Below are 16,783 nucleotides of genomic sequence, written 5' to 3'. Positions count from 1 at the left end.
TTTACAAGTATGAAATGAACAGGGGCACCTAGTTAGCTCAGTTGGGAGAATACACGACTCTTGATCTCAGGGTCATGAATTCAAGCCATGTGTTGGGTGTAGAGCTTAACACACACACACACACACACATCAAATATGGAGTGAACACCTGTCAAAAATTTTAATGAGGAACAAATAAGATGGTAAGGCTGATTCATAAGCATGTAAGGAGCCTGAGCATTTAATGCTCTTATAAGAAAGGTATTTGTCTCGGAGCACCTGGGTGGCTCAGAGGGTTAAGCCTCTGCCTTACGGCTCAGGTCATGATCTTAGGGTCCTGGGATCAAGCCCCGCATCTGGCTTTCTGCTCAGCAGGGAGGCTGCTTCCCCTCCTCTCCCTGCCTGCCTCTCTGCCTACTTGTGATCTCCATCTGTCAAATAAATAAAAAATAATCTTTAAAAAAAAGGTACTTGTCTCCAATCAAAAAATATTTACATATTTTCAATTGAAAACATAAAAAGTCAAATAATTTGTATTTTTAAAAAGATTTTATTTATTTATTAGACAGAGATCACAAGTAGGCAGAGAGGCAGGCATAGAGAGAGAAGGGGAAGCAGGCTCTCTGCTGAGCAGAGAGCCCAATGCAGGGCTCGATCCCAGGCCTCTGGATTCATGACTTGAGCCAAAGGCAGAGGCTTTAACCAACTAAGCCACCCAGGCATCCTAAATAATATGTATTTTTAAAACTGCTACCCATCTCTTCATGGATTTGTGGTTACTGATGGCATTTACTCCTGGCTGGCTGGTTCTCACCTGAATAGGAGCTTCTTGGCATTTCTTCCTCCACCCATACTTCATCTTCTTGTTCAAAATGGAAAATCATCTCTGGTTTGTACTGTATATGCCCTGCTTGAGGGGAAAGACTTGTGGATTAGGGCCCTGCAGTGTGACTGAAGGCCCTAACACAAGTCAGATCTAGGCTTTGGTATCTGTGAAGATCCTCTGACTGAGAAAGGTGAGTAAATCTATTGTACACCGATATCACGTTTTGTATTTACTTATACACTCATAAAAATGTGTATTTATTTCTCAAACGAGAAGTTCCAGGAATTTTGGGGAACTTCAGTAAAGAGACCCATTTGTGGGGCACCTGGGTGGCTCAGTGGGTTAGAGCCTCTGCCTTCGGCTCAGGTCATGATCTCAGGGTCCTGTGGTCGAGCCCTGCATCGGGCTCTCTGCTCGGTGGGAGGCCTGCTTCCTCCTCTCTCTCTGCCTCCCTCTCTGCCTACTTGTGATCTCTCTCTCTGTCAAATGAATAAATAAAATCTTTTTAAAAAATTAAAAAAAAAGAGAGACCCATTTGCAATATAAAACAGTAATAATGCTCAGTGTAGTGAACAGGCAGTGATGAGGTCAGGAAGTGGAGCCCCAAGTATGGTTTGAAGAAACTTGTCAAAAATGCAGACCCCATCCCAGATCCATGCAATGTTGGTGATAGAACCCATGGTTGTAGGTTTTTTGGATAACCTCGTATTTTATAGAAACGTAGCAAGAGTAACACCAAGAACCTTGACTCATCATATTCACCAGCAAGAGTAACACCAAGAACCTTGACTCATATTCACCAGCAAGAGTAACACCAAGAACCTTGACTCATATTCACCAGTTGTTAATATTCGGCCCATTTACTTTATTATTCTCTCTCCCTCCGCACACACAATTCTTTTCCAAACCATGTGAGGGAAAGTTACAGACCCCATGGCTCGCTATGACCCAATTCTTCAGTAGGTATTTCCTAAGAACGAGGACATTCTCTCCCGTAAAAACAGCAAGGTCATCAAAATCAGACTTAACATTCACACAATATTATTACTTAATCTAGCTAATTTGCAAACAATGCCAATCATCTCAATTATGTCCCTTTGGGCACTCTATTCCTGGACATTTTTTAGCATTGCATTTAGTTGTCTTTAATCTAGACAGGAACTGGCATTTCTAACAATCAGGTATTTTTCTGCACTCTCAAATCTGATATGCTCTGCCATAAGGGATCTGGAATATGACCCTAAATGCTAGTCCCCTTAGGATTTAATCCCTTGGGTTGAAGTGCTGAGAGAGCAGATGGATTTGGGAAGATGCTGTTCTCACCCAAGGAGATGAGATTCCCGTAGTTTTCCAACATCACTTCTCTGTACAGGTGTCTCTGGAAAGGGTCCAGATGCTCCCACTACTCTTGGGTAAAGTCCACAGCCACATCCTTGAATGTCACCTGCTAAAACGACAGACATAGTCATCCACACTGATACCCATTCCTATGGAGGAATGCAGCTGACATGTACCCGTGAATCCTGACAACTATAAGAAGTCCTGGCAGTTTCTAGGGTCATGATTTGGGCAAACATCCATGCACCTGCTTGCATTATATTATGTAGAAGATGGAAAAAATATATGAGATACATTTAAAGCTCTCCAGCCCTTAAAATTTCTTTGATGGGAAGACTCAAACTTCAGTCAGAGTACATGAAAAGCTACACAATTCCAGAGGTGCTGTCCACACCACATTGTACGAATTGGGAGAATAAGCTTGAGATTCACTCAGACTCCCGCTGAGCAGGGAGCCTGATACAGGGCTCAATCCCAGGACCCTGGGATCATGACCTGAGCCGAAGGCAGACGCTTAATGACTGAGCCACCCAGGTGCCCCTATTTTTTTTTTTTTTTTTGAGAGGGGAGTTGTTCTTTTATTGTTTCTGTTTACAATTTTTTTTCTAGTTTAGGTACAAATTTACACAAAATGAATTATGTGAATCTTCAGCATACGAGTGACTCTTGACAAAAGAATAGCCCTGGGTAATTGAACCATGATATAAACCATTTCTATCACTCTAGAAAGCCCCCTTATGCTGCTCCCAGTTCATTCCTGCCCCTGCTTCTTGCTCTTACAACCAGTGGTCTGCTGTCTCTATAGATTTTTAACCTGTTCTAGAAGTTCATGTAAATGGTATCACATACCATGGTACCCTTTTGTGTTTGGCTTATCCTTCTCAGCATAATGTCTTTGAGATTCATTCATGTCATTATATGCATTAGTAGTTTGTCCTTTTTTATTACTAAGTCGGTCTTAATTATATGGATTAACATATTTTGTTTATTCATTTAGCAGCTGATGGACATTTGGGTTTAGTTTGGCGCTATTATGAATAAAGCTTCTGTGAACAGTCACACTGGGGCACCAGGGTGGCTCAGTCAGTTAAGTGTCTGCCTTCAGATCAGGTCACAATCCCAGTGTCCTGGGATCAAGCCCTGCATCTAGCTCCCTGCTCAGTGGAGAGCCTGCTTCTCCCTTTCCCTCTGTCTGCCGTTCTGCCTACTTGTGCCCTCTACCTCGCTGTCAAATAAATAAATAAATAAATAAATCTTTTGCCAAAAAACACTCACGTACAGATTTTTGTGTGGACCTCATTTCTTCTGGATAAAACAAACCTACAGTGGAATGTATGGTTCAATGGTAATTGTATGTTTAATTGTATAAGAAACTCTGAAACTGCTTTCCAAAGTATAATATACCATTTTATACCCTACAAGTGATGCTCAGACAATTATTCAAGAATGAAACAGGAAGTAGAGTGATACATGTCTGGCCCAGGGCCAGCATACTATATGTGTTATATTGCCCTCCTTTCCCGAGCCTAAAAATGAGGTGTGTGGGTGATATTTCACCAGGGCGAGAAGGCAGACTCCAACTCACCTGTAATATGGGCATTTCCTCCTCTTCTGGAGGAAAGGCAGAGCCCTCAGAAGGCAGTACTGGAGAAGAAGAAAGGAGTGTGAAATGAACCTGGCTGCCCGAAGCAGACCAGCATCTTAGTTATCAAGATGGTGGAAGAGAGCACGTTACATTCAGCTGGTGACACTTGTCCTTGTTTATCTTTACCTGACATGCCCTCCCTTGGCATGTCTTTTCCTCTTTTTCTATTTTTACAGATGCCCCCCCCCAAATCAGATTCTTTCTTCTTCCAAAAATGCACCAAATACCTACTATGTGTGCCTGATGTGTGCTTTATCTCTCACCTTTCTCCTCAGATTTGAGATCACTCCAGCATCTACCTGTTCCTACATCTTGCCTTCTCTGTTATGAGGGAAATCCCTTCAGCCCCAGTGTCTCTATTGGGGGATCTCTCTTCAGCCTCTCCAAAGTCCACCTGGAATATCTGGAAGAAGTTTCCAGAAGTGTCATCATCACCACCCAAGATGGAATTCCTGGGGTGGGGTGGGGGAGCTCCTTTGTTCCTATAGGCAGGAGAGATGTCCCAGCAGCCAAGACTTCATGTTTGAACTCTCTATCTAAGCAAGAGCACAGTTATCTAAAGCACATTTAAAGTAGTAAACATTTATTAAGCACCTACTGTGTACAAGGCATGGCCCCATTTACCAGGGGTACCAGTTCTAACCTCTCCAAGACTATAGCTTCACAGACTGATCAAGTCACAGGGCAGCAAATACGGCCTCCTCTGTGAAGGTGTCCTGAACCTCTCACCTTGGGATTATAAATTGGCAATTCTCCAAAGGTAAATCTGGGAATTCTTGAATTTCTCTTTTTTACTATTAGATGAGTAAATGTTCTAAAATCCAAAAATTGTATCACTAGGGCCTATGAGAAAATGATCTCATATGCTGTTGGAACATACACAGGTACAATCTTCTTGGGGGGAACAATTTCATTTTATCCATCAAATTGAGCAGCTCTACGTTCACAGCAAAATTGTGGAGGGACAGAAATTTTCCATACACCAACCTGAGGGTCAGAAAGTAGGGATTTCAAAAGTGAATGAGGAAACTTTTAGGGGTGATAGAAACCTTATCTTATTGAGATGATATTTTTCACAAGTGTATAAAAACACCTCAAAATATATCAAATTAACACTTTAAATATGTGAAGCTTATCATGTGTGAACTAATCCTCAATACAAAAAAGTTCCATTTACTACAAAAAAGTTTTAAAGTACAAGACACCTTTGGCCCCACAATTCCAACTCTATGTGTAAGACCTGCACAAAAGCATGAAGATATGAGTGCAGAGATAATTACTGTAGCAGACATTTGTAACAGTGAAGACTTTTCTTTTTTTTTTTTTTTTTAAGATTTTATTTATTGGGGCACCTGGGTGGGTCAGTGGGTTAAAGCCTCTGTCTTCAGCTCAGGTCATGATCCTTCAGCCCAGGGTCATGGGATCAAACCCCACATCGGGCTCTCTGCTCAGCGGGGAGCCTGCTTCCCCTTCCCTCTCTGCCTGAGTCTCTGCTTCCTTGTGATCTCTGTCTAATGAATAAATAAAAAATCTTTTTAAAAATTATTTATTTATTTGACAGAGAGAGAGATCACAAGTAGGCAGAGAGAGAGGAGGAAGCAGACTCCCCACTGAGCAGAGAGCCTGACTCGGGGCTCCATCCCAGGACTCTGAGATCATGATGTGAGCCAAAGGCAGAGGCCCAACCCAATGAGCCACCCAGGTGCCATGAAGAGCTTTCAACCATCAGAAAGTACATTCACACCTGACCATACAATACTGTGCATCTGCTAAAGAATGAGGCACCTCTGTATATACTGACAAAGGTAAATTTAATAGAACTTCACAAAGAAAGTAGCCAGTCTATAAAGATGCATTTTTGTAAGTTTTTTTTTTAAAGTATGACTTTTATACATAGGGACGCCTGGGTGACTCAGTTGGTTAAAGTATGACTTTTATACATAGAAGTAAATGATCATCAATTCATTGGATGGGAAACTAGACATTGGCTAATTAATTTCATGTTTAACTTTCTACTCAGTTGTAGGTTTACAACTGTTTATAAACTGTATGTTTACAAATGTTTAACTTTTCTACTCAGCAATATCTATTACTTTTAACAGGCACTATGTTTAATAAGCAAAATGTTTTTAAACAAATACAGACTACACACTAAGAAATGAAATAACTGAATGTTAACATTCAGTTGGACAAGTCTCACGGATGTTATGCTAAGTGAAGAAGTGAGTACAAACTTCTAGAACAGGCAAAGCTAATCAGAGATAGTGGTTCCCTATGGAAAAACTTACTGGGGCGGGGCACAAAGGGAACTTTGTAAGGTGGCAGAAATATTCTATATTTATTTGGGTGGTGGTTTCTTCAATGTGCAATTATATAAAAATTCCACACTTTACCTTATTATTTGTATAATTTGTTGTATGCAATGCACATTCACTTAAAATCTTTGTACAAATTTATAAAATTACAGTGATTCTAAAAAACTCTAGTTAGCAAAGTTACACAATAACAGAGAGTCTTAAAAATTCTTTAAAGAGAAGATAATGTTATAGATTACATTAGAAAGAGGTTCGTGTTACAATGTTCGGAGAAAAAAATGCAGACTGCAGATTAAAAAAAAAAACAGATACATACACACATGTGGGTTACAAGTAAATGCAAAAGGTCTGGAAAGAGATATCAAGTTGTTTATAATGGTTACCTTTGGGGAGAAATGGGAGGTCTTTCAGTTTTTATATCTTATTCTTTTATTAAAAACTGTTGGAATTGGGAGTTCTTTATTTTTTAAGATTTTATTTATTTGACACACAGAGAGGAAGCCAGAGAGCACAAGCAGGGGGAATATCAGAGGGAGAGACTCCCCGCTGAGCAGGAAGTCTGATGTAGGGCTGGATCCCAGGACCCTCGGGTGGTGACTTGAGCCGAAGACAGACATTCAATGGACTGAGCTATCCAGGCACCCCAACTTCTTTATTTCTGTCTTTTGTAGTTTTCCAAAATTTCCTTAATTACCTTACCCTCATTAACATTTATAATAAAGGTTACAAAGCCTTTTAAAAAGTAAATACTCTTAAAGGGCCAAAGATCCCTGACAGCCTACCATTTCTTGATTTACATACTAGATTGTATTACTATTACTATCTCAAAGGCTATCATAATTTTTCTACTGTTCCTTTGTACTTCTGGCCCACTAAAAAAAAAGAAATCCAGATCTAAAATCCAAAACACACAAAGAGTGATGAATCCAAGAGTTTATTAAATGTTTACATATATTACAGATGAGATATTTTTGACACTAATTAAAGTTTGTATGTGTGTGTGTGTTTTATATATACATTTTCCAGTGACTTCTGGAACATTTATTTTTCCATAATATTCTTTTTTTAAAAAACTTATCATTGTTCTAAATACAGCTGTAACTTTAAATCACCTCTTAAAATCTAAAAAACAAATGGGTAATTTTCTTGTCCTTCAGGGAGTTTATTGCATTCTTCTTAAAGATCTTGCATGTTTTTTCCCCCTTAGGTTCAAGGAAATGAGTTTGATATTTTTCTGCTTTTGTGAATAGAATCTTTTCTCCTTCATTTATTAATTTCCTAATCAGTTATGATTATTATAAAGATTTCACTATTGTAAATTTGCTGCCTGAAGTACCACTTTCCTAAACTCCTTTTTGTTCAAGTAGCTTTTCCTTTCCAAGAATTTTTCTTTTTCTTTTTTTTTTTTTTTTAAAGATTTTGCTTATTTATTTGACAGAGAGAAAGAGCACAAGCAGGGGAATGGCAGGCAGAGGAAAAAGCAGACTCCTCGCCAAGCAGGGAGTCCAATGTGGGACTCGATCCCAGGACTCTGAGATCATGATTTGAGCTGAAGGCATCCGCTTAACCAACTGAGCCACCCAGGCACCCCTAGTTCTTTCTATGCACACAAAAGCAGCCTTGCAAGAGAGCCAGCCAACCAGCTCTCTCAGTAGAAGCTGGAATTTAAATTAAAGAACTAGACTCCTCAGCATGAGGAAAAATTTACCACAACTCTATTTTATTTTCAAAAGATTTTATTTATTTATTTGACAGAGAGATAGAGAGCACAAGTAGGCAGAGCAGCAGGCAGAGGGAGAGGGAGAAGCAGGCTCTCTGCTGAGCAGGGAGCCCAATGTGGGACTTGATCCCATGACCCTGGGATTATGACCTGAGCTGAAGGAGCCACTTAACTGACTAAGCCACCCAGATGCCCCTACCAGAACTCTTAATATGTCATTTTGTAAGTTAGAAAGTAGTTTTTTGTTGAGAAACAAAGTAAATCTATGACCTCATAGGTCTGAGCATGTTGCAGATGAGTAAGCAAATAATGAGGCTTAGCTGGGCTGAGGGACAACACCAGTACCCAGAGTTGCTACAATATATTATCTAGAATGTCCAGTTTCTTTTTTTTTTTTTTTTAAGAATTTTATTTATTATTTGACAGAGAGAGATCACAGGTAGGTAGAGAGACTGGCAGAGAGAGAGAGAGTGGGAAGCAGGCTCCCTGCTGAGCAGAGAGCCCGATGTGGGACTCGATCCCAGGACCCTGAGATCATGACCTGAGCCGAAGGCAGCGGCTTAACCCACTGAGCCACCCAGGCGCCCTAGAATGTCCAGTTTCATCACAAACGATGAGGCATGCAGGTTCACAGGAAAGTATGACCCACACCCTGCAAAAGCAGGAAATAGAAACTGCCTGTGACAATGACCAGGTGTCAGATTCATCAGAAAAAGACTTCAAAAGGGCCATACAGCCATCCTCACAGACTTAAGGGAAACCGTGATTAAAGAAGTGAAGGACTGAGTGGGGAGTGGGGGGGAATTGGGAGTTACTGTTCAATGGGTACAGAGTTTCAGTGTTGAAAGATTAAAAAGTTCTAGAGATTAGCTACACAACAATGTTCATATAGTTAACCCTACCATACTGTTCATTTAAAGACGGGTAAGATGGTAAATGTGATGTTATGTAGGTTTTTTAAGACTTTATTTTAAGCAGTTCAAGGTTCACAGCAAAATTGAGGGGAAACTACAAAGATTTTCCATATAAGCCCCGCCTCCACACATGCATGGCCTCTTTCATTCTCAACATCCCCTGTAGGTACATGCAGTATAACTGAGTAACCTCCATGGGCACATCATAATGAGCCAAAGTCCACAATTTATATCATGTTCACTCCTGATTTTGTATATTCTCTGGGTCTGGACAAATGTATAATGATATGTACCCACTATTATGGTATCATACAGAGTATTTTCACTGCCCTAAAAATCCTCTGCACTCTTCCTACCCACCACTTCCCGTCAACCCTGGTAGCCCTGGTAATCTTTTCACTGTCCTCATAGGCTTCCATATACCTTCCACATGACAGTGACAGCTGGCTTAAGAGGTCTGCCTCTTCTGTTCCAAACCCCAAATATTCCACAGTGGAGAAACCTGGTAGGCCCTACACTGGATTTTTTTTTAAGATTTTATTTTATTTTATTTTGAGAGAAAGAGAGTGCAAGTGGAAAGAGGGGCAGAGAGAGAGGGAGAGAAAGAGATTCCCAAGGAGAATCTGCACGGAACATGGAGCCCGATGCAGGCTCAATCCCAGGACACTGAGACCATGACCTGAGCCAAAATCAAAAGTCAAACACTTAACTGACTGCTGCCAACCCTACATTAATTTAGTTAAGTCATCAAAGTTAGTATCACTTGTAATGAAACAAATCAATATTATATGTTATCCGATAATGACACACTGAGGACACATCACTTCTGCATCATTTCTGCAAAAAGTGTAAAACCTAAATCTAATCAAGAAGAATGATCAAATAAATCTTAATTGAGGAACATTCTATAGAATAGCTGAGCCCGCACCCATCATAAACCAAGATCAAGAACCAATGTTCACTAGAGCGTATCATGCTTAGCGAAATAAGTCAAGCAGAGAAAGACAACTATCATATGATCTCCCTGATATGAAGAAGTGGTGATACAACATGGAGGCTTAAGTGGATAGAAGAAGAATAAATGAAACAAGATGGGATTGGGAGGGAGACAAACCATAAGTGACTCTTAATCTCACAAAACAAACTGAGGGTTGCCGGGGGCAGGGGGTTTGGGAGAAGGGGGTGGGATTATGGACATTGGGGAGGGTATGTGATTTGGTGAGTGCTGTGAAGTGTGTAAACCTGGTGATTCACAGACCTGTACCCCTGGGGATAAAAATATATGTTTATCAAAAATAAAAAATTAAAAAAAAAAAAAAAAAAAAAAAAAGAACCAATGTTCACAGCAGTAATGGCCACAGTCGCCAAACTGTGGAAAGAGCCAAGATGCCCTTTAACAGACGAATGGATAAAGAAGATGTGGTCCATATATACAATGGAATATTATGCCTCCCACCAAAAAGGATGAATACCCAACTTTTGTATCAACATGGGCGAGACTGGAGATTATGCTGCGTGAAATAAGTCAAGCAGAGAAAGTCAGTTATCATATGGTTTCACTTTCTTGCGAAGCATAAGGAGTAACACGGAGGACATTAGGAGAAGGAAAGGAAGAGTGAATGGGGGAAATAGGAAGGGGAGATGAACCATGGGAGACTGTGGACTCTGAGAAACAAACAGGATTTTGGAAGGGAGGGAGATGGGGGGATGGGTGAGCATGGTCGTGGGTATTGAGGGCATGTATTGCGTGGAACACTGGGTGTGGTGCATAAAAAATGAATGTTGGAACACTGAAAAAATAAAATGAAATTAGAGAGTCAAAAAAAAAAAGGCAGAGAAACATTAAAGAAAATGTTCCAGATTAAAGAAGACTAAAGAGGGTGCTTGAGTGGCTCAGTGGGTGAAGCCACTGCTTTCGGCTCAGGTCATGGTCTCAGGGTCCTGGGATCGAGCCCTGCATCAGGCTCTCTGCTCAGAGCCCCGCATCAGGCTCTCTGCTCAGTGGGGAGCCTGCTTCCCTCTCTCTCTCTGCCTACTTGTGATCTCTGTCTGTCAAATAAAAAAAAAAAAGAAAAGATCTTTAAAAAAAAAAAAAAATAAAAAATAAAGAAGACTAAAGAGAGGTAACAGGGGAAAAAAGCCGTAAAGAAAGTAATTAAGACAACTGGCAAATTTTAATTATGGGTTGGAGATCAGACAATAGTACTGAATCAGTGTTAAATTTTCTAAATTATACTATGGTCATTTAAGGGGCTGTTCTTGCATATAGAAGATGTGTGCCAAAGTAATTATAGGTGAAAGACATGATGTCTACAACTTCCCTCAAATGATTCAGAAAATGATAAATACATAGAGATACAATGATAAAGTAACTGTGGCCAAAAAAACCCTGGCAATTGATGAATATGAGTAAAGGCAATACTGGTGTTCTTTGTACTATTATTGCAGTTCTTCTGTAAATTTGGTGCCATTTAAATTTTAAAATCCATTGCAGTAAAAACCCAAAACCTTAACAAGGCCTACAAAGCCCTCAAGGAAGGACAGCACTTCTCAGTGTCCAAAGTAGACACTGGGGCTTGTGGAAAAGATACTGGACCATTTGTGACCTAAATTGTGACCTAAACTAATGGAAGGTTAAGGTGTGCCACAGTTCTGATGTGGTCATGGGGTAGGGTGAGTGCACGGAGGAGGGAGAGTGGGCTTTCCTCTGGAGTATCTTAAAGTTGTGCTGTGTTTCATGTTTGTCTTAGAGTCCTGATGGGCTTTGCAAGGAAGTGAACAAACACATGTCACCTGACTGGGGACGGGGACTACTGAACAAAAGAGGTTACATCCCACTCGCTGGGTGTCTTGCTGCCAGGAACTTGAGGGCCATTTTCTCCTCTTTTTACAGATCACTTTGGGCCAGCAGAGTCCAAAGAAGGCAGAATAGGGAGCTGGGAGAAATGGAAATTGAGTCACATGCCATAAATCCTCATAGCCAGCCTGTGCAGATCCAACCTCACCTAAAAGGAAAATAAAAGCATCAATAGAAAATCCAGAAATAAACCCACAATTATATGGTCAATTAATCTTTGATGAAGCAGGAAAGACTATGCAATGGGAAAAGGATGGTCTCTTCAACAAATGGTGTTGGGAAAACTGACAGCAACATGCAAAAGAATGACACTGGACCACTTTTTTACACCGTACACAAAAATAAATTCAAAATGGATTAAAGACCTAAATGGAGACCTGAAACCATAAAAATCCTAGAAAAGAGCACAGGAAGTAACTTCTTTGTCATTGGCCATAGCAATTTCTTTCTCCTCAGGCAAGGGAAACAAAAATAAAATTAAACTGTTGGGACTATATCAAAATGAGAAGCTTCTGCACAGCACAGGAAACAAAGAAAACCAAAAGGCACCTACAGAATGGGAGAAGACATTTGTAAATAACAAATCCAATAAAGGGCTAGTATCCGAGAAATCTATAAAGAACTAAATAAAACTCAACACCCCAAACACAAATAATCCAATTAACAAATGGGCAGAAGACATAAACAGCTATTTCTCCAAAGAAAACATACAGATGGCCAACAGACACATAAAAAGATGCTCAATATCACTCATCATCAGGGAAATACAAATGAACAGTACAATGAGAGAACACCTCACACCTGTCAGAATGGCTAAAACAACACAACAACAGGTGTGGTGAGAATATGGAGAAAAAAGAACCCTCTTGCTCTGTTGGTAGGAATGCAACCTGATGTCGCCACTATGGAAAACAGCAGGGAGGTTTTTCAGAAAGATAAAAATAGAACTACCTTATGATCCAGCATTCGCACTACTGGATATTTATGCAAAGAACACAAGAATACTAATTCAAACAGATACATGCTCTCTGATGTTTATAGCAGCACTATTTACAATAGGCTAGATATGAGCAGCCCAAGTGTCCATCATTTGAGGAATGGATAAAGAAGAGGCAGTATCACACACACACAATGGAATATTATTCAGCCATAAAAAAGAATGAAATCTTGCCACTAGCAATGACATCGATAGAACTACTGAGTATAATGCTAAGTAAAATAAAATAAAATCAGTCAGAGAAAAAGAAATACCATATGCTTTCACTCATATGTAGACATAAGAAACAAAACAAACAAGCAAAGGGAAAACAAAAAGAGAGCGAGAAATCAAGAAACCAACTCAATTATAGAGTAGAAACTGATGGTTACCAGAGGGAAGAAGGTTAGGGGGATGGGTTAAATCGATGATGCACATTAATGGCTGCATTTGTCCTAATGAGTGCAGGATGATGTATGGAGATGTTGGGTCACTATATTGTACACGTGAAATTAATAAAACACAGTATGTTATGTGGAATTAAAATAAAAACTTAAAAAAAAAAGCGTCAAGAACCAACATCACCTGCAAGACCATGAAGAATATAGAACACAGGTATCTTGCAATCTCTGCACTCAGAGGGGCTTTGGGGAGATACAGCCAGGCTGTGACTCAGGGGTCACCTGGGATACCAAATTCACAACTGGGGCACTCCGCCTTTAACATCTGGGCCTATAGCTTCCACTGAGACAACAAAGTGAAAACAACATCCCTATAGCCTTTCTGGCCAAGAGTATGGAGAATTCTCTTTTGCAGATACCTGTGCAGGTGATTACCAGATGAGACACTCCTGACTTTGCCATCCCCAGAGCCAAGGCTCCAGGGGAAGGTCATTTAACTCCATGGCACCTGGGAGTTCTAAGAAGCTACTGACCTCTTTGAGCTCTAGGACTTCTTAGATGCAAAGTGGGGGAGTTCTCTGGCAATCCATGGAGGGTCTGGTTTAGCCTGGTGTCCAGAACAGCCTGCCCATCCTTCTAATAACCATCTCTTGACTCACTTTTGGAAAAGCCCTCTGAGTCAGAGGTGAAGGTGGTCTCATAGGAACATCTACAACAAAAGCGGGGAAACAAGACTCTGCCGCCTTTCCTCAATGTCCAAGCTGCATTTCCAAATCCAGGGATGCCAGAACACAGCCTCACTCAGAAGACTCAAGTTCCCCACCACATACCACATCCAGGAGCAACCACTTACTACTAACTCCTCCCTCATCTCTCAAACCCCAGAAGGCACAGATCCAGCCACTTCCACAAACACCCTAGAACTGGTAGACCTAGACAGTCTCCACCCCCGACCCTCCCCACGCCGCCGTACCCTACCTCACTGTCCTCTCCCCACCAGCCTGGGGTTGCCATGACCCAGCTTCCCCCAAAACCAAAATGCCTGGAGAGATTTAACCAAGGGCTCCCGGTTTCTGCCGCCCCCCCTCCCGCCCCACCGAACCCAAGGATGCATTACAGCTCACCAACTTGGGAACACACAGTCATCCGCCGCATCTTAGTGGAACCCAGAAGCCCCCTAATGTCTCCCTCCAGACACCGCGAGCCCCGAACGTTCGGTTTTCCCCGGTTCCCCTTCACACGACCCGGGGACTCACCGCTATTCCCGCCGCCCTCGACCCGTAAAACGGGGGTACTCACCTCTCTGGGCGTCCGTCTGGAGGTCTTGGGCACCGAGGCCGCCACGAGACCTACATGTGCCGCGTTCCGGAACCAACCCAGCCCACCCGCGCTGCAGACCCAGAAGGCCCGCGGCTGGTGCCCCCGCGCTAAAGGACGCGGGGCCTACCGGCTGGACCACAACTCCCAGAAGCCCCCGCGGAGGCCGGGGGGCGCGCTCGTAGTCCCTCCCGGAGACTAGAGACCCGGGCAGGTGAACTCGCGGTCTCAGCAGGAGACGTGCCGGTGGTGCAGGCTGGAGCCAAACGCACAAAAACAGATACGTGTCTCCGCCCTCTGCAATCAGGTGTAAAAAATGCCTGAAATCACTCTATTCAGACGTAGCTGTATTTAAGCTTATATGCTTTATGTGAATATTTTTCATCATCTTAACCTGCTTTTTCAATCAAATATATATTGAACCACGAAGTGTACTTCAGCAGTATTTTGTAAATTCTACAGGCCACTTATGTAATTGTCCTGTTATCCTTAGGTTGTTTCAAATTACTGGTATTACAGCCACCATCACTTGCGTTTGGCAGAGCTCAAAGGCAGGCAGGGGAGCAGGAAAACTTTAGAGAGAAAAAAGGAAGGCTTCAGAAATACACTGGAGGTTATTGGCATAAAGAAGCATTGCATATTATATGGCTGGTTTGGGGATCGAATTTGGTTTTTTTTTCTGGTTGGTCCTGAACACAGAACAGAGGCGAGGGGTGGGGGCGGGGAGGAGCTAGCAGTCATTGTCCAAAGCCTAAATGTTGTAGGGTGATCACTGCCAAGGTTGTAGTTTGGTTTCCTGATTGGAAACTAGTTGGTTGCTACAAAGTTTGTAGATCAGAATTCTGTTGTCATATATGATCTATCATTGTCTGTTTGAATATCCAGTCTGTCCAGTTTAATGGTTTCAAACGACAGCAATAATTGATTATCTTTCATGATTACCCTGGGTCAGGAATCCTGGAACAATCTGGCTGGACAGTTCGGGCTCAAATTTTTCATGATAGCTGAACCTGAAAAATTGTGCAGAGTTCCAAAAGCCACTGGGAGCTGGTGGGACATCTCTCTTATTTAATGTAATCTTAGGGTTCTCCGTGTGTCTTTCTGTGTGGGCTAATTTGGGCTTCTTAAGAACGTGGTAGCCTTAGACATCTTACACTGCAGCTCAAGGTTCTAGGAAAAAGTCCCAAGAAAGATCCAGTTGAAAGCTATATCACTTTTCACACCTAGCCTCAGAAACACATAGCATCATTTCCACTGTACTCGCAATTTATAAGGCCCACCCAGCTTCAGTGGAAAGGGGAAACTGTCTCCACTTCCTGATGGGGAAAAGTGGCAAGTGTCTGGAAGACCAAGTGGGACCAAAAATATAGTTGCACTCATTTTTGGAAAAAGCAATTTACCATAAACTGCAAACAGATTGAAGCAGAAGAAGGCGTCTTAATTTTCACTCAGCCATAAAGACTGGACATTTTTATTACTGAGTTGAAACCATTTGTAGTAGGTAGAAGTGATTAAAAAAAAAATCATGATCTTTAAATAAATTTTACTGCGGGATCAGGGAAGATCTAGCTCCACTGAGCATATTTAAAGTGACAATGAGAGACAAAAATGAAGCTATTTTCTGTTTACTCTCCTTGTCCAAGTAGACGTCACACAGGTAACGCCCACCCAGCCCAGTCAGAGCACTGCGCATGCGCACGGGTTAGCCCACAGGCTGTGTAAGTCCCTGCGTCCACCGCGAAACCGTGGGGCCTGCAAGGACCCCCTGACAAGGCCATCCAGAGGGGAGGCTGTGCACATGGCAACAGTCTTGACAGTCTTCAGCTCCCCGGTGATGGCTATGCCTGGGAGCAGGAGCCCCAGCCCCCACACCCAAGACGCCTTTGTGGGGATGGAAAGGCTGAGGCCAGAGCGGCTCTGCAAGTCTGAAAATTGGGAGAAAAAGGTATTTGTACAAGAAAATGAAACATAGAACAAAAATAAGACTCTTAGGTTGGTCTGGGATTGGTATTGACTCTTACATCTTTACATCTTTACTTATATTTTTTACTTTTTAAATTATGATTAAGTTTTAATCTCTTATGATTATAAACTCACAGGAAGTTGCAAAAGTAGTATGTTCAGTCCTGAACCTTTCTCCCTGCTTCCCCCCAGTGACATATACTGTGATACAATATCAAAACTAGGAAACTGATTCTGTATAATACTGTTAACCAGGCTACACACCATACTCCATTTTCATCAGTTTGTACATATGCTCACATGTGTCTGTGTGTGCTGTGTGGGGCATACTGACCTCATGTACAGATTCCCGGAACCACCACCACAGTCAGTTCCATAACCTCAGATGAGCCCCATCTGCTACCCCTTAATAGCCACACCTATTCAACCCATCCATGTCCCTGTCCCCTGGCAGCTACTCACCTGCTCCCTGTCACTATAGTTTGGTCATTTTGAAGATGTCGAATAGAACCACACAAGGTGTGCCTTTTGAT

General features: G+C 41.8%; 1 protein-coding gene across 1 annotated transcript; it reads right to left on the bottom strand.

Annotated features, from left to right (window-relative positions):
* Nucleotides 1–3,458: 3,458 nt before the first annotated feature.
* Nucleotides 3,459–15,981, bottom strand: LOC123391019. The gene is made up of 3 exons (XM_045076513.1): nucleotides 15,918–15,981; nucleotides 14,271–14,585; nucleotides 3,459–3,787 (listed from the first exon to the last, which is right to left on the bottom strand). The coding sequence occupies exons 1-3, from the start codon at nucleotides 15,979–15,981 to the stop codon at nucleotides 3,552–3,554; spliced, it is 615 nt and encodes a 204-aa protein (XP_044932448.1). The 3' UTR covers nucleotides 3,459–3,551.
* Between the last annotated feature and the right edge of the window lie 802 nt (nucleotides 15,982–16,783).

Source organism: Mustela putorius, unplaced genomic scaffold (assembly GCF_011764305.1).
Source record: "Mustela putorius furo isolate JIRA1106 unplaced genomic scaffold, ASM1176430v1.1 tig00000174_pilon_pilon_pilon, whole genome shotgun sequence".
NCBI lineage: Eukaryota > Metazoa > Chordata > Mammalia > Carnivora > Mustelidae > Mustela > Mustela putorius.
The sequence above is the reverse complement of the archived record's forward strand: the minus strand, read 5'-3'. Positions and strand labels throughout refer to the sequence as shown.